The 25146-nt window shown below is 42.0% G+C and overlaps 2 protein-coding genes across 9 annotated transcripts in view; one reads left to right on the top strand and one right to left on the bottom strand.

Annotated features, from left to right (window-relative positions):
- Positions 1 to 100: 100 nt before the first annotated feature.
- Positions 101 to 4582, top strand: dolpp1 (dolichyldiphosphatase 1). Its single transcript, XM_052050892.1, has 8 exons — positions 101 to 232; positions 1136 to 1236; positions 1532 to 1616; positions 1877 to 1976; positions 2321 to 2419; positions 2546 to 2674; positions 3127 to 3216; positions 3313 to 4582. The coding sequence occupies exons 1-8, from the start codon at positions 157 to 159 to the stop codon at positions 3347 to 3349; spliced, it is 717 nt and encodes a 238-aa protein (XP_051906852.1). The 5' UTR covers positions 101 to 156; the 3' UTR covers positions 3350 to 4582.
- Positions 4583 to 12759: 8177 nt separating this feature from the next.
- Positions 12760 to 25146, bottom strand: part of ntng2b (netrin g2b) — a 54040-nt gene continuing 41653 nt past the window's right edge. For 3 of the 8 annotated variants that reach the window (XM_052050558.1, XM_052050559.1, XM_052050562.1), the window contains 16 exons: positions 24680 to 24838; positions 24490 to 24600; positions 24273 to 24383; positions 24124 to 24204; positions 23924 to 24034; positions 23582 to 23830; positions 23418 to 23498; positions 23242 to 23325; positions 22988 to 23158; positions 22813 to 22893; positions 22526 to 22627; positions 22197 to 22307; positions 20366 to 20440; positions 17314 to 17481; positions 15790 to 15924; positions 12760 to 14561 (listed from right to left, as the gene is read on the bottom strand). In XM_052050558.1, coding sequence (XP_051906518.1) covers positions 14338 to 14561; positions 15790 to 15924; positions 17314 to 17481; positions 20366 to 20440; positions 22197 to 22307; positions 22526 to 22627; positions 22813 to 22893; positions 22988 to 23158; positions 23242 to 23325; positions 23418 to 23498; positions 23582 to 23830; positions 23924 to 24034; positions 24124 to 24204; positions 24273 to 24383; positions 24490 to 24600; positions 24680 to 24838 — 2054 coding nt within the window. In that variant the 3' untranslated portion in view covers positions 12760 to 14337. Of the gene's footprint in view, positions 14562 to 15789; positions 15925 to 17313; positions 17482 to 20119; positions 20441 to 22196; positions 22308 to 22525; positions 22628 to 22812; positions 22894 to 22987; positions 23159 to 23241; positions 23326 to 23417; positions 23499 to 23581; positions 23831 to 23923; positions 24035 to 24123; positions 24205 to 24272; positions 24384 to 24489; positions 24601 to 24679; positions 24839 to 25146 lie in introns of those variants that run through there. The other 5 variants (XM_052050560.1, XM_052050563.1, XM_052050564.1 and 2 more) reach the window with 5 other exon arrangements.

The raw sequence follows: 25146 nt of genomic DNA, 5'->3' as shown, positions 1-25146 counted from the left end.
GCTTATCTTTTTAACTTATTCATTCAATAACTTCTCTATGGACTTCCGCTCGCCTCACCGTATTGATTGGTTGGCGCCAAGCTCTTTCACGGCTCGCCATTGGTTGGCCTTGCGGGATGGGCGTGTCATGATTCCCGGTGGTTGTGTCCGGGTAAGATGGCGTTGGAAGAGCAATGCTCGGCGCCACCTCGGTGGCGATCCATATCGCTAACACACGTTGAGTTCGCAGAGGGTAAGTCGACTTGACGTTTTTGTTCCCGACCACCGACGCTCAGTTGACGGCGTCGCGTCTTTTCGTGTCTCGTCCTCCTTGAATGGAAACGAGCAGTCACCCAGGTTTGCCAAATTGTGCGACGCGGTGAAGCACAGAACGTTACCAGGACTGCTAAATTGTGAGACAAGGCGCATGCGCACTCGGCTTCAATGGGCACAATGAAGGCTAGTGAGTTAGCTTGTTGGATGAGTTGATATCGGCATTTATTTACTATTCCCGAATTCAATACACACCGCACGCCCCGAGCTACTCACGCATGTAATATACTGCGAAAAATGAAAGTCAAAGTGTTGTTTCGTGTGAGTAAACTATTTCTTTGTGGAGTGTTGCTCATACAGACGCTAAGCTTACTGGCCTGATACCTAATAGCATTACTAGCACCAACCCCAATGAACAGCATGTTTCAAAAATTGAAAATGGAACTTTTTTTAAAATAACTAATGCGCTGTGATAGTGTTTCACCAAAAGTAAGCTCAGTGCAAAAAAAAAGTCGTGGGTGAATTTGTAATTGAGTCAGTATCCAGTATGTGTTGTTCTTTTTTTTTTTTTTTTTTTTTTTAAAGATAATTAAGTCAAGAAATCACGAAATGCTGATTAGGGGATACTGTATACAGAATAAGCAAATGACTCCAAACATAGTGAGTGAAAGAATCACTCCCTAAAATGTTGTATTTAACTTTTTCTATGGTGGCCCTACATAATTCCTAAAAAATACCCATTAAAAATCCCCGTGTCATGACTTGGAAATGGAGAATGAGTGAACAATTCCAAATGGAGCCACTGCGACCTTCCCTACTCCCTAATCACCGTACAGTGGTCCCTTGACTTACAGCGTCTTATTGTCCTGTCTTATTATTTCAGATGACCTGACAGGACACCTGCTTGCCTACATCAGTCTGCTGCCCATTGCCATCCTTGTGGGCTTTGTGACGCTCATCATGTTTAAACGAGAGCTGCACACGGTAGGTGGGAGTCACAAGCGCTTTGGTGCCCACGTGAAGTGTTTTTGTATGTTGCAGTGAACCTTTGCCAGATCAAGTTTGATTCATTTGGTTTATGACATTCTATCGTCTGTTTCAATAAGTTTAAATGTGTTTAAAGCATATGGGAGGGGTAAAACTGTTCATAATTTTGAAAAAAGTAATTTGTCTGTATTGTGGTTTTTCTGCTCTCGAGTAGAGTCTGTAACATCTCCTCCGCGATAAACCAAGCTTCCCGATACTTTAACCGGTTAGCATTAACAGCCTGTCTCCGCAGATTTCCTTCTTCAGCGGGCTCATCCTCAACGAGGGCGTGAACTGGATGCTCAAGCACATAATTAGAGAGCCGCGGCCCTGTGCAGGTACAGAAAACTACTGCCACCTTTAGTGTCACACCAAAGAAGCTACTAATGCCATGCAATACAAACATAACACCCCATACATAAAATAACGTTACCTTAAAGATGGCAGTTCATGTAACCGAAAGCTATGGCAACACGTTTTGAGAGAACAAAGGAGAAAAGATGCCACAAAGACAAAAGAAAGATCTCAAAAACCAGAGTGAATTCTTTGATGCCGGCTGAAACGAGGCCGAGTGAGTGACATTGTCATTTGCGGGCAGGGGCTCACTCCAACCTGAACACCGACTACGGAATGCCGTCCAGTCATTCCCAGCTCATCTGGTTCTTTGTCGTTTACTTCTTTCTTTTTCTTTATTTAAGGTACGTGTGAGACAAATGTGTGGTTCGAAAAAGTCAACACACCCGTGTACAAATCTTACGTTTTTGTGACATAAAACGCAGCCAAGGTACATCATTATATAACCACTCCACCGTTGTGGCCTGTAACCTCTGCAATGCAAAAAAAAAAGGGTTTCAAGTGGGTAAGTAAAAATGAAATTCAGCAAGCGTATTTATTTGAAGTTAATCGGGGGGGGGGGGGGATTTTAAATAGCGACGGATGTGTTCTGGCATTTCAACAAGGGTGTGTGGACTTTTTATATGCACTGCATGTATTGCATTGCCTGGTTCCGACTCAGACTATCTATCTAATGTCGTGCCCTCAGAATGCATCAGACCAACAACGCTCGTTGTGTGGACCTTCTGTGGAGACATGTCCTGTCCATCGTCCTCCTGGGCGTGGCCCTCGCCGTCTCCTACAGCAGGTGTGACCCCCCCCCCCCCCTCCCCCCGCACTTAGTTTTCAAATTGCACAACATCCGTGTCTGCGCCGCGGCTCCGCTTTTGTTTTTGCCGCATTTATTTGTAGTTTATCGGTATGTGGTTTCCAGGGTGTACCTGCTGTACCACACGTGGAAGCAGGTGTTTTACGGTGGCGTGGCAGGCAGCGCCATCGGCGTGGTCTGGTTCTTCATCACGCAGGAGCTGCTCACCCCGTTGTTCCCCAAAATAGCAGCATGGTAAGACCACTGAGAAATTTCTCACAAGCGGTGTCCCAATGATGTAGTCGGTTAACAGCGAACTGCGCACTCTCAAGAGCTGACACCCACATCACTCACCATTCGCCATTTAAAACCAGACACACTCTGTCACAGAAACTACAATAGAATTTTTATTGTGCTTTTTTATGTTAAATTGCTCCATGTACAGCACTTTGTATGCAGCGATGGCTATTTGAAAGTGCTCTATAAATACTGTTGACTTGACTTGAGAATGTGTAGATGGTGACCCCAAGTGGATGATAACAATGCCTACATGTCACAAGTAAGATATTATTGAATAAAGTAAACATTTTGGTTTTTAATTCCATAGCTGCAGCCCTAATTTTGGACGATATTTACTTTTTTTTATAGTAATAATTGAACATTTTCAGATCATGCTCACAAACGTTTTTGTTTTAAACCATTGGCAGGCCTGTGTCAGAATACTTACTGGTGCGCGACACCAGCCTGATTCCCAACATCTTGTGGTTCGAGTATACTGTGACGCGCTCGGAGGCCAGGTAAAACTCACCACAACCACCGCAACACTGCCACTTAAAAAATATATACCGTTATGTATATATTTTTTACGTTTTCGCCTTTATCCCGTGTTTCAGGAACAGACAACGAAAGCTCGGAACAAAACTCCAGTGAAATCCCTCACACGTATTTTACAGAAAAACACTGGAGGACATCTGGACTCGGGTTGCCGGGTAGAAAAAAAAAGGCGGGGTGGCGGTGAGCTTGTACACACGCCCTGCTTGTCAACACACACACGCACACGCACACGCACACGCACACACACACACACACACACACACACTTCGTCCTATGTACAGCTCCTCCGTGCATGTCACACCGTGCAAGAGGCCAGGTATTTAAACGATAGATGAAATACTTGAACTTAAACGCACGTTGATGGGCCACCGTTCTCCCAGGAGCTGAAATGGAGGTTTTCCTCCACAACAATTTGTTACACTGTCATTGCAGCATGATCCCCCCCCCCCCTTCTCCATATTCTGACATGGGGGCTGACTTTTTTCTTAACCTTGAAGACATTTTTTGATTTATCATGAGGAAAGAAATGCACATTGGTAAAAAAACTAAAAGGAAGCAACTAATTAATGATCATTGGGTTAAAGGTTAAGACATCCGCAGGCCTTTTCATCCGTTTTCTCAGTCGCATCTATGATTGTCATTGTTGCACAACTACAGCGGTGTGTGCTCAGTTTGCGACTGAGTTTTGTGCCTGCCCGCAGTGGTGGCGTAAACTCAAGTTGTACGTTAAGAAAGAACAGGTTACGTGAAGTTAAGCGGATGCAAAAATCGTTATTACAGTGCGTTCAATTAAATTCCTGTTCATTCCCTATTATTGTCAAATTTCCAATCTGTGCAGTTCAATAAGAACATTTGTGTGTAAATCCACGTTTACGAAAAATTATTGGTCATTTTTGGACCAGTTTTTTTTTTTTTTTTTTGGTTTTTTATGCCTCATTCATGTCGTAGCACCGTGGGAGAAGAACCCTTGGCACTTTTTTTAAATAAATCAAACATTTTTTAAATTATCATTTCATTGTTCAAATTTGAATTTTGGTTTTTGTTTTCTTACAATTCGAGACAACATTCCATGTCTTTTTCAGGAGTGCATGAATCATGACTGCAGGAGAACGTTTCCTTGTTTTTATAATTTTTGAAGGAAGGGAAAATATGAATACAAATCCATAAAGAAGGTTGGTCGTAGCATGTGATGATGTGGAATTCCCTGGAAATTCATGACCACTGGCGATTAAAGTGTCATATCATGAGAATCAAAAAGGGAAGTCGAATTATCTATTTTTTTTTCTTGTGTATTCTATATCAGGCTGAATAAACGTGTTTACGTAAAAAGTTATGTTTCCGGTGTCACATTTGAAATACGAGTCGATGTCAGCCAAGGATGAAGTGGAGAGTTACAAGTTACTTTTTTCATCAGTCGTTTGTGAGCTGTCCAAATAGTAAATGTTATTAAATAACGATTCATCCTTTTACAACAACTGGAAACAATGTTGATGATTCACTTGCTTAATAAGAATCCTCTGAAAAAAATTGCAGGAAATTGACACGCTTCACTTGATGAGAATATTGAAAATGTTCGCAGTACAAGAATGTGGAATTCCCCAAGACTGGGTTTGCCTCAAGCGGCGACTTGATGTCGAACCCAACACAGGCTGCGAGGGGACTAACTTGTACTGTACATAAATAGGAGTGCAGAAGCAGCTTGAATCACAAGAACTGGAAATTGGAATGTCATGGCATACCACCAAACCAACAATGTCACAAAAGAAAATTATTCTACTTCCTGGAATAAGCATGATCTCATCTCAGTGTATTCACAAATCTACTTAGAATGAAATGTGGGCATGTTAAATTGAACACAATGACTGGCAACAGGTTAATTTAACCTTATGCCATCCAGTTTCATGCGTTTAATTGTGGACTCCACAAGTGTTTAGTACTTCCCCTTGTTTTTTGTGTGGAACCCACTCGAACACTTATTAATTCCGGCAGTCCCTTCAAGCAACCCCTAGGTGGCAGTATAGCTCCTTTCCTGATGCATCTGTACTTTTTGGGGAGTTTTGATTTGTTTACTGGTAAACTCCGTATGTCAGGAGGCATACCTTCGGGCCGCGAAGTCACTTTTGATTTTTTTTGTTGTTTGTTTGTTACTTTTTAAGAAAACAAAGAAAAAAACAACAAATATTAAAGTCCTTTTACTGCGATTATTGCGAGGGCACGTTCCAGATACACCCGTGATTTAAAAAAAAAACATCAAGAAAAATAAACACACACTTGGAAAAAAATGTTAACCCAAAGGCATAATTGCCAATGTCATTTTTAAACATTTTCAGGGGGGAAAAACAGTCCAGCTGCATTGTTGAAAGGCTTAATGTTTTTTTTTCGCTAGTACAGATCTTTTTGATTTGCATTGAACCGTGTTAAAACAGGCATATTTAAATACTCATTAAAATATTGTTGGATTTTGAATGATTACACTGGTCAACATAATTTAAGCAGAGTATGTTTAATATGCCCTTAAACACATTTTTGACACTGATTTAAAAAAAAAAAGCACATCGGATTTTTGCGACATTTTCATTTTATTAAAGTTTGACCTATAAAAGCTTATACAGATCTTACCATTATTTAGATACGTTTCAGGAAAAGAAATCCGCCTGGTGCTGAGCCGAACCCATAATCCATAAATATTACGAAATACATTACATATTATATTATTGTTATGATATGATTACCGTAATTATCAAAACCTGATGTGCTAGTAAAAAAACAAGGGAAGATTTGGAATAATGTAAAAAAAAAAGTGTACTTGCATCTCTGATTAAAAAATGTAATAAAAAATTGCTATGTTCCCTTTCTTAACCTATTGGCCGATAGCAATCACATGTTGCATCCATTTTGACGAAGCATTGTCCTCCGTGCAAAAGGTCACATGGTTGGCTGGATCCTTTTTGTTCAGTCCTGTAATTGTTTCTTTCTGCACCACCAGCTTTCCGTGATCATATTCATGGAATAAAAAATAAAAAAAGTTCACCCCTCATCAATTTTGCATTAGGCATCGGTTCACATTTGTGCGATTATTGCACTGGCGTGCCTCAAGAATCAAAATCCCCTGATAAATATAAATGCCTTCCTGATGAACAAACCAACCGCAACATTTCCACAAAACAAACTGGAGCATGTAGCGACGGAAGATAGAAATTTGTTGATCTCAGGTTCTCTGAGGTATCTTCCAAAAAAATAAAGAAAATGACACGATCCATCCCTTGTGTGGATTTTAACAGTACCGGAAAGCCGTACTTGGCGAAAATTACAAGTATAAAAGTCCAAACGTATCTGACAATTCTTTTAAATCACATACGCTGTTCTAAAGAGGTTATTTAGGGATGCTGATGTGAAATCCTCAAAGTTATTTCCCCTCATCAACTTTCCGAAATGGTGAGTGTTCGTATTTTCAGGTCTAATCCTACTAGCTCTGAATCGACCTCCAGCAAGCGGGAATACAACAAATGCTGGTGGAGGTATTAATGAGCTATGTGAGAACATTTTGGAAAGGATTCTTGTTGTCTGGGATTATAACTGTGAAAGTTTTCTCGATATAATGAGGGCCTAAAAGACAGCATGTGGAAAACACCTTTACAGTCCTGTGGAAAAATTTGCAGCAGTCTTCTCGTTCAATTGCAAGATTATCTGTTCTGTATAGTCATATGCTTTTTGTTTTGTTTTTTGTCTTTTCTCTTAATAGTACTCAGGCATATAATCAGAATCCCCTCCCAAAACCCCCCAAAATAATAATTGCATCTTACGACATCTTGCCGTATGTCTCTATTATACTGCTCCCAAGTGGCCGATGTATGTACACCAGAAGGTTCAGCACACATTGAAGTGCAGCAAAAAAAATAAGTGACAAAAATCTTTACTCTATTTTTAGATTAAAAAAAAAAGTGTCTCCCTTCTCTGGATCCCTCCACCTCCGTACAAAAATGCCATACGCTCATAATTTAGCATCCTGCTAAAGATAGAGCAGAGGTCTGGTCCAACATGCCCTCACCGTCAGTGGGGACAAACGGCAAAGCAGACCTGCTTGCAGATGGCGCTCTTAGGCGTCCCGGAGGCGGCCTGCTGGCGAAGCGCTCAGATTACACAAGTAACCTTGTTATCCTCTATTTCCACAACACACACACACACACACACGGCAAATACCATGGAGCATACACTCTGTCCGGTAATATGATACTGTTGGGTAGATAAAACAGGAACATTTATTAGAATACTAAAAATAGAGGACATTAAACATTTTTGTACCGTTTAAAACGATTTGGTTCTGCTTTCATTTGCTTTGGGTGTAATTTCACTAGACGTTGACCACCCGATGTTGCATTATTTTGTTTGACACTGTAGATTTTAAAGAAGAAGAATCAAAACAGGAAATATTTCAACACAGCCTGTAACAATAGTATTGTTAGATAGAGTTGTTGCTAGGGGGACAGCTTTGGGTGAGGGAACCGGGAGAGACGTGTGTTCTTCTCGATGTTACGAGACTGAGTTCCGTACATGTGCTTCCAGAGTTATGCCGATTAAAGACAAATAAGCAAGAAGCTTTAACCGTCCACGCTGTTTGTTAAGAGAGAACAGAACAGAGCGAAACAGCCTAGCGTTTTCTGGAGATTATTGAATATCAAATCCTCTTCGATCCTGTTTGTTACGCCTACGAAAGCAATGGCTGTTGGTTAATTTTATCATATACATCTTTGGCCATGATTATTGATGTTTATTGTGAGACGATACGTTTATTAGTTGGAATTAAGCTAGTGGGTATTTTTTAGATGGAATCATATACGGTAGTTTGATTGGACAATTTGGTGTTTAAATACAGTATATAAAGTTTTTTTTCATGCACTGCTCGCATGCGTTACTGCTCCGTGTTTCGCCACAGTTGTTGGAAGGTTTATAATTGCTATAACATCTACCATATGCTAATTTCTACAAGCCATTTTAGGAGGCGCGGGGGGGTCTCATTTTGTTCGCATTATGCTATTAGATATTAATTTGACAAATTACGTGAATCTGTTGAACATTTTGAGTTTTAACAAGTTTATGTGTTTTAATGGGTGTTGAAAGTGTGGTTGGGGAGGGGGGTCTAAACATGTGTTCTTTGAAAATGGTGGACTTTTTTTTTTTTGGATGGTTCTGGAATGTAATGATAAACAAGGGTTCACCGTAGTGGACTTAAACTGAATCCATCTGAAGTGGATTTGACATTTCTCATTAGTTTGAGACATCTTAACTGGGGTGTATTACATATACGTGCCCCTCGTGGCTCTTTAGCAATGTTCAAAAGCGCTCCAATCAATCAGAAATTTTCAATGCCCACCCGCTGTTTTTTTTTTAACCTCGGAAGCCTTTTGCATATCTAAAGTCTCGGATAGTTGGAGAAGTCTCGTGAAGCTCTTTACTCATGTATCTCGACTTTGGGCGTGTAGCAAAAGTTGGAAGATGCCAGTCACAGGCAAGTTTCTGCGCCGTAACTCCAAAGTTGTAGACCTTGTGCAGTCCCTGAGACAACCAATTCGGTTTTGAGCCTTTCGGCTCCATATAGGCCTGCAATAGTTCCTGCTTGTGTTTGTAAATGCACGTATGTCATTTGGTGCATTATACATACAGATGTAAAATAACAGTGTGTCTGAGAAGGTCAGTATAGACATACGGTATATATGCATAAACATGAAGGTCCTCAGAAAGCTTCTATCGAAGTAGTTTTTAGAGAGGATAAAGAATATCTGCATGTGACTCTTGTTACACTATCATCTCAAGACACCACTGTACACTTGAAGCAGTTTTTGAGGATTTTGCCATTACATGGTGTTTTCTAAGGACGACACTGAGAAGTAATTGGATGCGAGTCATTCTAGGCTTCTTCTAACAACAAATGGTGTCCTGGGAAATGCCAGGATCTCGGACGAGTTACTGTCATGTCACCCCTTGCAACGCATCACCCAGGATACGGTATTCCGTCTGTGTTGCACAACCCCTTTGTTGGCTTTCCCCGAAGAGAAGGCGGCTTCTTTGTTTCAGACGGTTTCTTCATGTTCGGGCTGGCACGCGTGAGGAAGAAAACCAAATCTCAGCCGCTCTTCAGGTGACGTTGACAGCAAGAATGTCACTGCTGAGGATGTTTACTCTGCACAGTCCTTAAATGTCCTTAGTTCTCTGTTCATAAACTCGACTTCCTTCCCTTGGCAATGCTCTTTTTATTGAAGGGAAATAAAATATTCCCTGTGCCACTTTTTTGTTGTCCTTCATTTTGCCTTCATTCTGTTTCTTTTTTTTTTTTATCCTGTCACAAACTAACTTCTGACAGCCTTTGTCACCGAGCACTTTGGAGTTGTGCCAGCAACCCAGAATAGTAACGAAGGTCTATTGAGTTGTTGTGTACAAATAGGAAGGCCAAGTTCCATGCCTGTCCCATCATCCTAATGAGGATGGTAATAAGGGGTCACCTGTCCCAAGGGGACGTCCAAATATGGCACCTGAAACTAACTGTCCCACTACTGCTGCTCCTTTTCTCAGGTTGTGTTGACCTTTCATGTCATGACCTCATTTTTAATCCCGTCATGGACTAACCACCTCACATTCTAATCAGACACTTACCGGTAACTCCATTTTGTTAATTTGACTAGTTTTCAGAATCCAATGCAGTGGGATTGTTAGTTAGTTTTTTTTGGTATGTTTTTTTAAAATAACATTTTGTGTGTTTCTTGGTGGCAAAATTTTTTTAAAATCACGTTTTGTCTGATAAAAACTCAACGAACGATTTCTAAAAACAACCATCCGGTGACTTTGAGGTACAATACATGCAGTGTACAATACTATTTCTAAAGTTAGATCATCACGACTCTTGCCAAGTTGCCGACATTTAAAATTGAGTTTGTGGCTTGAATTCCGAACACTAAAAACCACTTGGAAAAAAAATAAATTGCCAAAAATCCCTACATGGAAAGTATACAACTTGAATTATTTCTAAAGTTCCCCATTTTAACTTCCCGTGGAAATGTACCAGAAATTTTCCAATTTTCCTTCCGACACCTTGAGTGGAGAAGAGAGGCTCGCCAAATAGTGCAGGCGTTACGTCCTGACTGAATGAGAGCGAACCTTTGACGCCAACTGGAGGAATATGCATATTATTTTTCACAGCACTGCAGCATCAGCTCAGCCTGCGCATGAAATATTCATACATGTGGGTGTATGAGTGCAGCTTACATCAGTTATTTTTTTCACAGGCGACGCCTCAAATTTGCCTGTAACATGTTGACACCGGCTGTGGGTTTAATGGTTGTTGTTTTTGTACTTTAGAAAAAGCAACATCTTGCTTCAAGATTTGTTATGTGGTCAGAGGGTACTTCCAACAAAGAGCACAACTATGTTTAAAAAATAGATCACTTTGAGGGGTAGCTACATGTAATTATGCTACTGGTTATGATCAGATATGAACTACCCAGTGAAATAAATAAGGGGCCCGAAAACATATATGGAAAAAAAGGAGCAAAGGGCCACATCTGATATCAGACCAGAAAGTTTGGGTTGATGGGGGGACTACTGTACAGTACTGTACATAAGGAGTAATTCTGTAAACTGAAAAAAATGGCTTCGTCTCACTTGGTGGCTTAGTTATTGTGGGAGAGGCTGCTCCAAAACAATTTAACTTGGGTGCAAACGTTTCTGTGTGGCATCATTTATCTCGTCCCGTTTTCTTTTTCAAAGAGTGAGACGGCGTCAGAGTGATTTGTCGTTGTTTATACCGGATGGACAGCTAGCTCGCTAATTAGCTTGCTGGGGGAGGAGCTTCAATTGGACAAGTTGGTTCGACCCGGAAGCAAGTGACGACCGCCAAATTTATGTACAAAAAAACTTTCCTGCTCCTGTTGGTGATGTCACCTAAGTACTTAATACCGGTAATATTAATGCATTTAATTTACTTTAAATAGCGCTTCTGAAGATACTTTACACAACAACAAAGCAAAAATGAGTAAAAATAGTGGCAAGTAAATTATCAGTGCCGGGAAGTAAACTAGAAACACTTGTTAGTGTACCTAAGCAGATTTATTCAGGTAGCTGTACTCTTCTTGATTATTTAATTTTCTGAGGTTCGTCTTTTACAGTAGCCTTGTATTTCTTGACAGCAAGGGGGAGAACACACATTATTTATATTGCAGGTTTCACGCATTGTGGCGAGGTCTGGACCACATCCCCGACGAAGAACCGATCACTGGACGTCAAACAATACAAATTGAGCGTTACGTCACTTGGATTAAGTTGGAGGTGACTTTCTTCGGAGCTGCGTTCAGGAAAAACATCTTTGACGTCCTTCGGTGGTTGTGGAAAAGCCCTTCAGGAAGCAGGTTGGTGAAATTTCCTATTCTTCCGAGGCCCAAGCAACCCATTGCCACCAATCAATTTCAAGGGTTATCGCAAGTAGGCATCGTAAATTGCATTTGGCACTGTGATGTGATGATCTGATAATTCCTTTTTATTGTGGCGACAAACAGTTGCTCGACTATTAGTCACAGCTTTTGTCTATTAGTCACAGCTTTTGTCTCGAGGCGCCGGGTCGTTTGACACTTTCAATTAATTCACTTGACGTCTCGCTCGTGTGCCGTTTAACAATGTATTAACGGCTTGTATGTGCTTTGTTTGAGGCGCTACAGCCTTCTGGTTGATCACGAATTAAGCCGCATTTTGGAATATTTACAGACTTGACGCCGATGGGGAAATGTTCACCTTTATGACAACACAAATGCCACTAAAAGTCAGACATGCTTGTGTTCCATGTCAGGCCAGGCCACTCGACCAGTCGTTTGTCCGTCTATGGAGAGAAAAAAGGCCAAATGCCGATAAAATCCCAAATATGGTGGCAATTGTTTTGATATTTTCACCGGTTGAAGTGGACATATGTAGACTTTGCATGTGAATTTTGATAAAATTGTGACCTGACCAAAATGTTTGTTTTTGACAAAACAAGACCGTTATGTAGCCTGAAAAACAAACAATGAAAAACAAATAGCCAAAATAACAACAATGCTTGTGCAGACGTGAACGCTAATGTAGCTATGGAAAAGACGTAGAATTCAGCATTCAACCAATTAGCCCATCAATTAATTGACTAATCGGATAAAAATGATTTTTTTCATCATAAACTACAATAACGTGCATGTGAGGTGCCATGCTCATATTTTACTGTTGCATCTGTGACTTTGAGTCGGTATGGCATGAAAAGGTGAGCCAGCCCTGGTGAGTGATGTGGTTCTTCGAGAATGAGACAATGCCTTCCTCTCCTTCCATTTAGCTTTTTTTTGTGATTGTCAAACAAAGAAGAATGTGCTTCTAAATGTGCTAGTGTCAAACCGATAACAAAAAGAAAGAAGAAAGAAAGAAGGCAAATACCACTCATTTACTGCAAAACTTCCACATGGATGGAATAAAATGCTCACCCAGATTGTTGCAAACGTCACTTTTTTTTTTCCTCCATAATTTATTTTAACCTGAAAGGAAAAATAATTTCTACAAAAAATATTCAAATAATGCCATATATTATTCATTCTCGCTCTGGTTGACACTTCTTTCCGTATACTGTGCGAAGATTAAGTCTGGCTAAAGTGTGGTGGCAATCACTCATTCTCACAGCAACCGTAATACTGTGACTAAATCTATCTGCCGTAACCCATTGGCTATGATATAATATAATAATATATGTAGAATCTCAGCGAACAGTTAAGTGGGCACATTAGATACATGGACTTAAGATATGTTTGGAACACAAAATGTAGCAGAAAGAGTACAAGTCTGTGTGTTTTTTTTTTTGTTTTGTTCTTGGCAAAAAATGAAGGTTCTCGTGGACCGCGCTGGTCTCGGCTTGCCTCTTCGCAAGCCCCCCTAAAAAACAAAAACCTCGCGTTGACAGCCATTCCATTTTCAAGTGAAATAGTGATGATTTAGGTGATTCTGCAATTTTTTTTTTTGGTTTAATGCACATTGCTCCTGCTCAGGAATAAAGGGAACAGTGGTTGGTATGATTATATGCAATATATATTATTCTTTTTTTCCCACCTGTGTCTCTTTTGCTTTAGTTTTTTGTCATTATGTTTTTGTCCATCGGGCACCTGAGCACACACACTTCATCAGTCCTGTGAGGTGTGTCTTAGTGGGCTTGTGTGTCCTTGTGAGTGTGTGTGCGTGTGTTTTGTGAGTGCTGCGGTCACACATACTTGTGTACACACAATTCACCAAAAAGTTTCCGCTTTGGGGTGAAATTTCAGAATGAACTTAAAATGCAATTGAACCTTCACAGCTGAACTTATTTTGACCTAAGCTGAGGGGTACTGATGGTATACAGTAATGACATAATTTAATATTTAAAGAACAAAAAAAAAATTACTCATTTTTTTGGTTCATTTCACTGGACATTGTGGTGTATGCACCTTGACCACCTGGGAGCAGTATAATACAGAAACAAATATATTCATGAAGATGCTCACAATTGCTTGGTAAGCTGCAAAAGTATGAGTTATTCATAGAGGATAAAGAATGTATGCCTGCAAGTATTGTTATATGTTGATATGTTGCGCCACTGATTGCTTCAAGTATTTGTTGCTTAAAGAATTATCATGGCATGACTGATGCTATTTGTGAGCCCATCAATGGGCATTTATTTACGTGTTAGCATTAAGCTCAATTGCCTCTTTTGGTCCTTTTTTTTCTTTTATTTTGTTGATATTCAGTATCTCACTGACTGTCGTGCTGCATCACAATCATTATAATGCTATTATAATACTCTGTGCAGTTTTCTCCAACTCTTCCAGCCTTTCTAGATCACTTTTGCAACCTGCAGATGACACTCTCTGACACTCTAAGCCAGGAGTATCAAACCAAACTTATTGCAGTTATGGTCATTTTAGAGAAGGTCAAACTAAGTCACCTCTAAAGTTTCTTGTGCATTTTAGGTTTGTCCTGAATTTCCACCCTGAATCCAAATATCTCAAACTTTTCAATAGTGGTGTATAGACAATCGTGGGTTGTGTACAGGCGGCGGCTCAGTGGGGCGGCGGCATGGCGAGCAGGCAGGCGAGCAGAGTGCAAAGCAGCAAGGCGGTGGTGGAGGGCTGCCACGCGGTGGCGGCGTTGCAGTCCTTGCCCGCCTCGCAGCGCGACTGTTGGCACAGAACCCCCTTGAACTCGGGGGCGCAGGCGCATTTCTGGTTCTGGTAGCACGTCCCGCCGTTCTGGCACAGGAGCATCTCCTCGTCGCAAACGTTAGCTGTGAGTGACAGAAAGACGGACGCCGGTCAGGATTTTTTTTTCAAGCCATATTTGTGTCTTGTAGGGTAGTATAAAAAGCGATGTAAGTGCAAGGCTGCTTTCCTGCATGTTTTTCATTTTGCCCTCCTGCAACACACCTGATTCAAATGTTTAGGATCATCATCAGGCTCCTGCAGAGCCTCTGCTCGTGACACGCTGTCATGCAAAACAGGTGCACCCAGGTGGATGTCTAATGAGTGTTCGGGGAGGCGGGTTGAATGCGCTGCCTGTCCGCCCCGCCTCCACTCGACGAGGAAAGCGCTTCTCTGTAATGGGGTTAAGGTCCGACAGCGCCATCAATTGAGGCAGCAGCTGACGCGACTAATGAGCTACATGATCTATCCCCCTCGGGGCTGGACAAAGCACATGCATCATTGCATACTCGCTAGACCTTTTGCGCTGAGCTCAAAGGTCCCGGAAGGATGCGCTAGCAGCAGTGCTGACATTTCAGACACACAAACGCCCCTCCTGCCAGCCCCCTCTGTAAATATCACTTTGTCATAGGATCTTTGTTTGCACACACTTTGAACATGTTTCGGGTGTTCCTTCCTCTCCGCCCTCTCCTCCTCCTTCTCTAACCAGTGGTTCTCAAACTATTTACACCAAGTACCTCTTCAAAAACGTACTTGGCTCATAAGTGCCATGTGACTTGCCAAGTGCCAACTGACTTGAATGTGTGTGTGCGTGTGTGTGTGTGTGTGTATGTATGTATGTATGTGTATATATATATATATATATATATATATATTCATTCATTCATTCATTCATCTTCCGAGCCGCTTGATCCTCACTCGGGTCGCGGGGGGTGCTGGAGCCTATCCCAGCTGTCTTCGGGCAGTAGGCGGGGGACACCCTGAATTGGTTGCCAGCCAATCACAGGGCACACAAAGACGAACAACCATCCACGCTCAGACTCACACCTAGGGACAATTTAGAGTGTTCAATCAGCCTGCCATGCATGTTTTTGGAATGTGGGAGGAAACCGGAGCACCCGGAGAAAACCCACGCAGGCCCAAGGAGAACATGCAAACTCCACACAGGGAGGCCGGAGCTGGAATCGAACCCGGTACCTCTGCACTGTGAAGCCGACGTGCTAACCACTGGCCTACCGGGCCGCCCTATATATATATATATATATACATATATATATATATATTATGTATAGTGAGGGAGGGGAGTTCACTTACGGTAACAGCCTTGTTTCCAGTAGTAGCCCGGCAGACACTCGTCACACTTGGCCCCGGTGGCACCATCTTTGCACTGGCAGAAGCCCGTGCTGTTGCAACGGTCGTGGACGGAGCCCATCTGGTTGCAGTTGCACTCTGACGGGGATGAAGCGAACGAGGGCGAGGGGAAGACATTTGTTAATGATGCGCCTTGCGCACGTTTTATTTATATTCAGGACAGGTTGTCTTGCGTTAAAGCATGCGTGCCCTTTGTACACAAAGTCATTGTTTCTGTATCATGACAAGCAATCTGGACATTGTGTTGCCATCGAAGTCAGGGCTTGTCCTCAGATGCCCAATTACATTCTGAGAAGATCCACAACTAAACTCCAGTTGTTGTTCCCAGAGAACTGGCAAACTATATTTGTGCCTGTGAGCATTGTTCAATGCTATCTCGATGTGTGTTCCTCAGTAAGCAATTAGTTGTCAGACTTTTGAAACAAGCACATAACTCGGGTTGATGCTAACATACAATGGCATCGGTGTGACCCTTGAAGGAATTGATATTGGGAAACAAACACGTAACACATGTAGGCATATCTAACACTACTCACACGCATATATTCATTATCCTCTGCAAAGAAAGGCTAATATTATTGCACTGTCTGATACGACCATCTGCCAGAGAGCTCTTTGGTTTCATTGAAATGCGAAATCCTGACTGAGTGATCCCCATCAGGCTTTGGAGTAGTAATAAACCATAAATACGTTTCACATTTTCATTGAAGCTGACTGCTGAGACGCTCGCCAATAATTTGTTGTTTTGATCATGAGGCAAAAGAGTTGACTTGTTCCTGACAGCTTCTCTGTTGCTTAAAATCAAACTTGCGTGACTGAGTGTAAAATATTTCCAGAAGTAGAGTGGGCCTGGAGAGTGGAGATTACGCAATATGACAGCAATGCGGTTGGTATGTGTGTTTGTGGGTCATGCGCATTAATGTCGGGATTACAACCAGCGACCTCGTTTAGTTGGTGGCGTTTTGTTGCTTTTTCGTTTCATTTCAACCTGTGCGACAGTGGCAAAATTGAGCCCACAAATTCCCATTGGGCAAGACTTCAATCCTTGCTTTTTTGGGGGGCTTTTTGTAATTATTTTTGACGAATGGCGTCTATGTGGCAGCATTTAAATGCATCAAGCATTTGAATACAAATGGTGCAGCAAGGCATGCAGACAGACATTAAGTACTCACTGGCATATATTCTGTGCAAAATGACCAAAACTCAAAATAGAGTCACTTAGAACAGTAGTAGTGAAACTCTTCCGGATGTATTATACTGGCCCTCGGTGGCTAAGTCGTGCACGCAATCATGATACACAAACTGTTTAAATCTATAAATTCAATTGAATTGTTCTGATTATGATTACAAATGTAAAATGTTTAATTCTCTTATGTCTGTTTTACTGTTGAATAAACACCAAGAGTATTCGTCTTTGCCTTTCCTCAACTGCTCTTCAACGGACACGCACACACATAGTTTTCCCACCGATGCAGACGCTCTCATCATCCAGCTCAGCAGAGGTGTTGCGGAAGTAACCCAGTCTGCAGTGTTGGCAGTTCTGGCCCCGGGTGTTGTGCTTGCAGCTGACGCACGTGACAATTTTCAGGAACTCGAGGTAGCTGCAGCGGTTGGAGTGGCCGTAGCATTCACAGTCTAAAAGAAAATGAAGAGCAAGGGGGTGTGACAAGTTCAAGTTATTCCTCGGGAGAGCACCGTCCAGCTTTACTTGGAAGTCGTGGAGAGAATGCGACAGGAGAGCGGCACAGTCTTAATAAGATTCCTCGAGAGCGGCAAGTGATAAATGTCGGAAAGTTTTGATGTCAGTGAGCAAACGGATGGCCCTCGGTGTGCTTTATGAGTCCCATGTTGGCTCAATAAAGACGGACCACTCCCTCACAGTTACGACACGTGCTCGCAGTTCGCTGACTCGGCTTGGCTGCTGGACTGATTACTGCTGGGACCTCCGCCCGCCTGCCGGCCTTCGATGCTTGTTTGCATACGTGCAGTGCAGCTGCGTAACTGACGGGGAGGTAATTGGGTTTAAAGAAGTGATTTCATGTCATTAACCCATTAGCTGATTAGAAGCTCATGAATCACCTATTTAAAATTTCTTTCCTCGACAACGTTGTCGACAAGTTTGCCGAACAGCCATTCACATCATCTGTCGATAAGTAGACCATAAAACCGACCGTTGCCAAGTTTGCCAAATGACTGATCGCACCCCTGTCGACAAAAAAACACAGGCACAAGATTTACCATGGCGTTGCTGTCTCCAAGTTTTATCAAACAAGCGATCACACCCCTTCGACAAAAACATCCCAAAAAAAGATCAAACCACCACAACCCTTTCCACAACTTTGTCGAACCATTGGCACCACCTTCGGAGAATGCCCCCAAAAATGGATCGCCAAATTTGCCAAACGACCAATCACAACCCACCGTGGACGTGAAAAAATACGATAATGGCCTACATAGACAATTGTGGCAAATTGCCGATTGTGCCCAATCTACAACTATTCCGAAAAATCAATGTTCTCCTTCCATTAAGACAACCAACCCTCGACAAGTAGAAAAAAAAGCAACCCCCAAGCTCTTTATTTTTCAGTTCAACTGGATATTGGCTGTGCTTTCGCAAACACCGTCAGAGTTTTTTCCACCTGGAAGTCCATTGGACAACTTCTTTGTTTTAGGTATGATTTGGACAGACGACGAGGCATCAGCATTTGGTAGCTTAGGCTTTGCGGTTTTTCTGCTCCACTCGGACGTTTACCACCAAGTATAGAAGCTTTATTGCCATCGCATTGCAGCAACGTAATTTAATTGACGCCCTCCGTAGGAAGTTTCATGAAACAGGATCGCATATTGACAAACCACGGTGCTGTTGATACCGCTGATGGAAACACTTCATCGTGCAAAGCCAGGGAACGACGATCCGCACTGCAACTCAGCATCAACATAAGATCAGTTCATAAAGCTTTACCAGGACCAACTTTAGCTTTTTCAAAGGCTTCAAGGGAGGATGGTGATGACGCTCAACAACATGAAGGAAAGTTTTATCACTTGCCAAAGCACCCACTGGAGCAAGCTTTTGTTACTGCTTAGTTCCAGTGATGCCCTCTGGATGGATGTTCCTTGCCTTTGTGTGATAGTCTGCTTTCGTGATTAGAAGTGTGTTCATCTGTAGTGGCAGTAGTCAGCCATTCAACATGGAAGAACAAGAACAGATCCAGTTTCGAGAAACTTGCCAAGGATAGCGTACGTTGTGCGATGCATGGCAGCAGTTTCACGGCCATAAAGCTTCTCGAACTGGCACCGGATGGCAGTCTGGTATAGAAAAACCTCTTGCCGGTTGACCCAATGTCAACCTGCAAGCATCTTAAACACCCCAAACACCCTGCAGAGCCCAAGATCTCAAATAGTGATGGCCACACTTCAGTCTGAAACGAAATAGAAACATACTGGCACACTAAAGTGTGATAAAGGAGGTACGCTGTACACTTACGAAAAAAAATAAAACGATCCCCTGTCGACAGAATCGAAGCGGCCCGGCCAGGCGGGAGCAAATTAGTAAACTTTTGCAAAGCGCTGCTTTTGAAGAAATGCCACAGTGAGACGTTTTCCATCCTAAGTAGCAATGTGAATAAGCTGATGGGGCGGGGCCCCAAGACCCCCAAATAAAAGCTGGCAATCATTTAAAGTGAGAGCTACTGCTCCACATTCTCGTTGCGATTAGCCACACCAAATCTGCTGCCTAATTACGGTTTTATTAAGCTTCATAAGTTTGCTGCGACCAACGGTCAGCTGCAAAACATTGCTCTCAATTTATTATGATTTAAAAAACATTTTTTTTAGACATTTAGATATTTACCAGGCATGTTTGTGCAAATATGCATTTAAATGCGCATTAAAAAGTGGTGGTTTAGCTGTTTAATCAGCCGTCACATTATTATTTGATTATTGTTTGGTGGACGATGCGGCGTGAATTATGAATGAGCAGGTTAAAAGGAAGTTGGCGAACGCGGTGCCGTAAAGTGCCTCTCTCAGCACTGAGGGAAGCGAGCGAGAGGGAAGAAGTGCCCTGATTAAATATAAATGGCCAATTACGCTGCAGACTTGAGAGAGGCACCGGGACCCTGTTCGCCGAATCAATGCCACGAGTCAAGATGTTGCTTTATTGCTATTTATCAATCGTAAGCTATCATCTTTTTTTTTTTTTCGTTAACGAGCAGCTTTTATGAAACCGAAGCTTGACAGTTGTCTGGCTTAAGTGTGCAAATTGGCCTACACTTACCTTGATCATGCATGGAATGCAAACAGAACCACATAGGAGTCTCAGATGCATGGTGGAGGGGGGGGGGGGGGATAGAAGATGAAACAAAAATGGAGTGAAGAATTTTTCCACAATTTTTTTTTAAACTGCTAGATCTTCAAAATGTGATGAAAGGCTACCTAAATCACACACACACACACACACACCTTCTCTGATTTGCGCCAAGCTCCCGCTGTGTAGTGGATGACCCTCCCCGTGGTCTCTTACCTTTGAAATGATCATATATGATTCCAAATAAATGTCTTCCCCCAGGCTGGCCTGACATCAAGAATTTCAGGAGCCCTTGAGGAATGCAGGAAAACGCTTGAGAGTTTGCTTCGCCACAAATTGGCACATTGTCCTGCATCCTACAGTCACAGCAGGAATTTTCAAATGGGCAGAAAAACGTAAAGATGCGAGGGCTACCCTGACATCATTTCTCCGCACAAGCTAAATCGTATATTGCCCGACGGAATTTTTCAATACAAGACCTGTTGTTCAGTCAAAGTCCACCGAACTCACTTTTCCAACAAGCAGTAACATTAGCAGAACAATTCTTGGGGGAAAAAAAGGGTTTCAAGCTCTCGAGTTCACGTCAATCTAAAATTCAAACAAAGAGAACTACACTTTGTGTATTTACAACGAACATAACTTTATCTCCACTAGCGTAATGCTAACACATAATGGGAAATCCAGTAGACAGGCTAACGAAACTTAACATTGGTATCGGTAGTTGTTAAGTTAGTTGTAACCTTTTAAGCAAACCCATTGAAAAAAAAATATCACAATCCTCATGCTGTTTATGCTCTGAAAAATGGTAACTATTACCGCAATTTACTAAACCATACTATAATTGTGAAAATCTTCATTTCTGTCTCATGACTGTTTTAAACTGATCCCCCAGTGGCTAAGTCTCACTCAACAGAAGGCATCGCAATGAATTAATCATGCTCAAATCGTGCTGTTTATATTTTTTATATTTGGTTTATTATGTTTGTTTTACAAAGTAAATGTTTGAAAGTGCTGTTTATTTCATTTAAAAAAAAACCAACAAAACTTGTTGATGGGTCTGAAACTAGCTACATGCATTTCTATTCATTTCAATCTTGAAAAATAATTTAAGATAGGAGCATGTTCACAGAACAAATTAAACCCATTGTTTAAGGTGCCACTTAATAATCTTACCCAGTTAATTGTGATGATTGAAATTCATTCCTGCCGTTTTCTCAGCAACGTTTGAGCTTTTATGACCCCTTTTGTTTTATTGCCCTTTTGTTCAATCTTTGATGACTAATCTACCGTGCTTTAAAAAGAACTGAAGGGCTCTTCCTGAAAAGCTATGCAAATGATTCCCTGTGCACTTGTCGGAAGCAGAGAAACTGCTGTTTTAAAAAGTCCTGATCCACAACTATGTCGAAATGTAGGGCAAATGTAAAAGCAGGGGACGGGAGCAATACATCAGCTGTAATGGATGCCTGTGACACTTGTGAGTTTAGCGCCTTGACTTCCTGTTGCTTGGGACACGGCCACATACTGTAGGTGCCATTCGTTAGCAAGTTTTGAAAGTTTGTCTTTTAGCAGGTTTTGATGCACTGATTTTGTTCAATTTCTTAAAGGGTTATAATTAACGGGATACTGACACCAGCTTCGTTTGTCTATGGTGTTTCCCATTGTGTGTTATCGTTAACCTAGGCTAAGTTGTGTGTTTAAAATATACAATGTGTAATTCTCTTTGATTTATGTTTAGTTTGACAGTAAATTTGAACTCAAGAAGCTGAAACTACTTTTTTGAACTGCCAATTTAAAAACTGTTGTGAAGTGAGTTGATTTCACTGCTAACAAAGAACTTCGTATGATGGAAATTTTGCCTGCAATTCAGAGCAGAAAAATCTGCCCAATGACAGCTCATAACTCCAAAACTCATGAGTAGAGTCACTCATAACTCAAGGCACCGCATTGGCTTACACAGAGAAAGGAAAACCCCGATAACCTTTTGACCTCATCCTGACGATTCAAAATCCCAATATGATGGCTAATCCGCTGCCTGTTTCAGTTCTACCTTTCTGCTTTTTCTCTCTCCTCTCCTCCTCCTCCTCCTCCCCGTCTTCATGATGGTTCCCAAAGGAGTCCGGCGTTTCATGACCGCCTCCATCCCTCTCACCGTGGTGCGCTACAAAGCAGCAACATCTTGAAAATCAATTTGTATCGACGTGGAACACATGAGTGCAGGCTGTTTTACTGGAATAGATTGGCAAGACAGCAACGTCTAATGCTTTACGACACCCCCCACCCCCCCTTCCAAAACACAAATCCTTCTCCTTCCCGTTTATTTTCAAATCCCAGCAAATCATGCAGCTATTTCATACTATGCATCTTACAATGAGATACCTTTACTCTCGGGCTTTCTGTGTCGATGCCTCTCCTTGTCAGCAGAACTTGTTGATTTGTGACTGTGCCTCTCCTGGGAGTGTTCTCTAAGATTGTGGAAGACTGAAACAGCCGCTATTGTCATTGACACAGCAAAAAAAAGTATAGGCTGCGCAGCTGAAGAGTAAAATCTTGTTTGTGCATGTGCATGTCCTGCAGAATTGCGGGAAACTATGCAACCAAGCGAAACCAGAGTGCAAGTTGTGGCTTATTGCTTGGCTTGCTGCAACTGAACTTTAAAATAATACCGTGTCTGTCGTCCTCATGCTCAGAGGAGAAATGACTGTGACCGTGAGTTTCATGTCCTTGGTCCTCAGACTTGTGGGAGACTGTCATGGCAAAGCAAAACAAGTGTGCAAGTTTTCGTCTTGCTACATTCTAAAAGAGTGTCGTTTAGTTCCCTTTGGCTGACTTACTCCTCACCTTTGTCTTCTTTCTCAGGCACAGATGAGACATGATCATTGTGGTCATGAGTTTCAAGCCCATGTCTCTCAGACTTGTGGGAAACAATACCGTGTCTGTCGTCCTCATGCTCAGAGGAGAAATGACTGTGACCGTGAGTTTTATGTCCTTGGTCCTCAGACTTGTGGGAGACTGTCACGGAAAAGCAAAACAGGAGTGCCAGTTTTCATTTTGCAAGATCGCTCTCATTTGGCTTTGAGGGTCTTCATCCTCACCTTCTCGGTCATTCTCATTCTCAGAGGAGAAATGACCATTGTGGCTATGAGTCCCATGCCCATGTCCATCAGACTTGTGAGAGACTGTCACGGAAAAGCAAAACAGGTGTGCAAGTTTGTGTCTTTCTGGACTCAAATGCCACCTCCCATTGAACTTTAGCTGAGTGATTCCGCACCTTCCCTGTCATTCTCATGCAAAGATGAGAAAGTAAGAAGTCCGTGGCTCTCATGCCCATGCCCCTCATACCTGTGTGAATCTACAGTATATGATGGACAAACAAAGCAAGAGTTCAAGTTTCCACCTTAAAAAAAATGTCAGCATGGCTATCTTCTTGCTCACCATGGCTGCCATTCTCATTCTCGGATGAGAAATGTGTCTTGTGGCTGTGAGTTTCATGTCCATTTCCTTCAGACCAATGCAAAACTGAGTCGTGGACAGAACCAGAGTGCACATTATGATCCCATATTCTCAAAGGAACCTCTCTTTTGGCTTTGTCATCCTCTTCACCTGCTCTGTCATTTTCACGGTCAGATGAGAAAGTACTGTGTGCTCGAGTCTCATGCCCATGTCTCTCAGACCTGTGGGGAACTATGTGATGGACAAACGGAACAAGAGTGCAAGTTTCCATCTTTTAAAAAAATACAGTACAATGCTCACTACGACTGGAATGTACAAAAATACCACTCATTCCACTGTCTTCTTCCTCAACCTTTCTGCCATTCTCATGTTCAGAGGAAAAATGGCCATTGTGGCCATGAGCCACATGTGCATGTCCCTTCAACCTTTGGGAAACTGTCATGGACAAAAATCGATATTTCCATCATGCTAGACTCAAATCATATACAGTACATATCATTTGACTTTGAGTGACATTTCCTCACCTTCCATTTCATTCTCAAGCACATGTGAGAAAATACTGTGTCCATGAGTTTCATGGCCATGTCTCTCAGACTTGTGGTAAACTGTCATTAAAAGGAAGGCAAGGTTGCATTTCACTACTCATACCATCAAAAAAATTAAAAAAGGATACCTCTCTTTTGGTTGCCTCCTTCCTCAACTTCATCCTCATGCTCAAATGAGAAAGCACGTTTGTGGCCATAAGTCTCATTTTCCTCATGCTTATGGGAAACCAGAGGTCTGTCTTTGATGATCATAACCATGACACAATTTACATAGGTAGCGCTAACTTGTACCAACAGTGCTACTTCTACTAAAACTACTGCTGTACATTCAACTGTTACTCTTACTTTCAGCTTCTTTTTGTTTGTCCTTGCCCTCCCCATCCTCCTCGCGCTCAGAGGAGAAAGTACTTTTGTGGCCACGACTCTCATGTTCCTGCGGCCCATTAGAAACTAACACTATAAAAAAAGAACATTTAAATTCAAGCAGAGGAGTTTCTACTCTCTACAACGCTACATCTATGGGAGATGACAATACCTCCAGTTATCGTTTCCGTCTCATGATCAAATGAGGTTGCCGTCGCATGGCCATGGTTCTCATGAGGAACGGAAACTCTTCTACTTTTGCCTTCCTCGTGTTCAGGTGAGAACGTGCCTCTGTGGCTATGACTTTCATGTGCCTGAAGTGCGTGCGGGACTGAAATACAATTGACAAGCAAAGATGTTGATCAGTTTGTTTTTTTTTTTTTACTTTTTTGTGCACTTGCTGATAGAATGATAGTGATTAGCAGATAACTTCGAAAACTTCAACCATTACGATCAATTTGTCTTTTGTTGGGAACATCCTCCCGGTGAGATGAGAAAGTGCTTTTGTGGTCATGAGTTCCTCAGGAACATGAGATACTAACCTTATGAGAAAAATTATTTACATTTCTAGGTAAGTTTTAAGGTCTTGGGAAAGCATTTCTACTTTAAACGGTGCTGCATCTATAGGGGATGGTAATA

This window comes from Hippocampus zosterae, chromosome 18 (assembly GCF_025434085.1).
Source record: "Hippocampus zosterae strain Florida chromosome 18, ASM2543408v3, whole genome shotgun sequence".
In the NCBI taxonomy this organism is placed as follows: Eukaryota; Metazoa; Chordata; class Actinopteri; order Syngnathiformes; family Syngnathidae; genus Hippocampus; species Hippocampus zosterae.
This window is presented reverse-complemented; position numbering and strand designations above follow the sequence as displayed.

Excerpts from the sequence above, each read along its gene's own strand:
- dolpp1 (XM_052050892.1), top strand. The coding sequence starts at position 157 with ATGGCGTTGGAAGAGCAATGCTCGGCGCCACCTCGGTGGCGATCCATA. Across the intron at positions 2,420-2,545 it reads CTCGCCGTCTCCTACAGCAG|GGTGTACCTGCTGTACCACA; the intron begins GTGTGACCCCCC and ends TGTGGTTTCCAG. Across the intron at positions 3,217-3,312 it reads GTGACGCGCTCGGAGGCCAG|GAACAGACAACGAAAGCTCG; the intron begins GTAAAACTCACC and ends CCCGTGTTTCAG.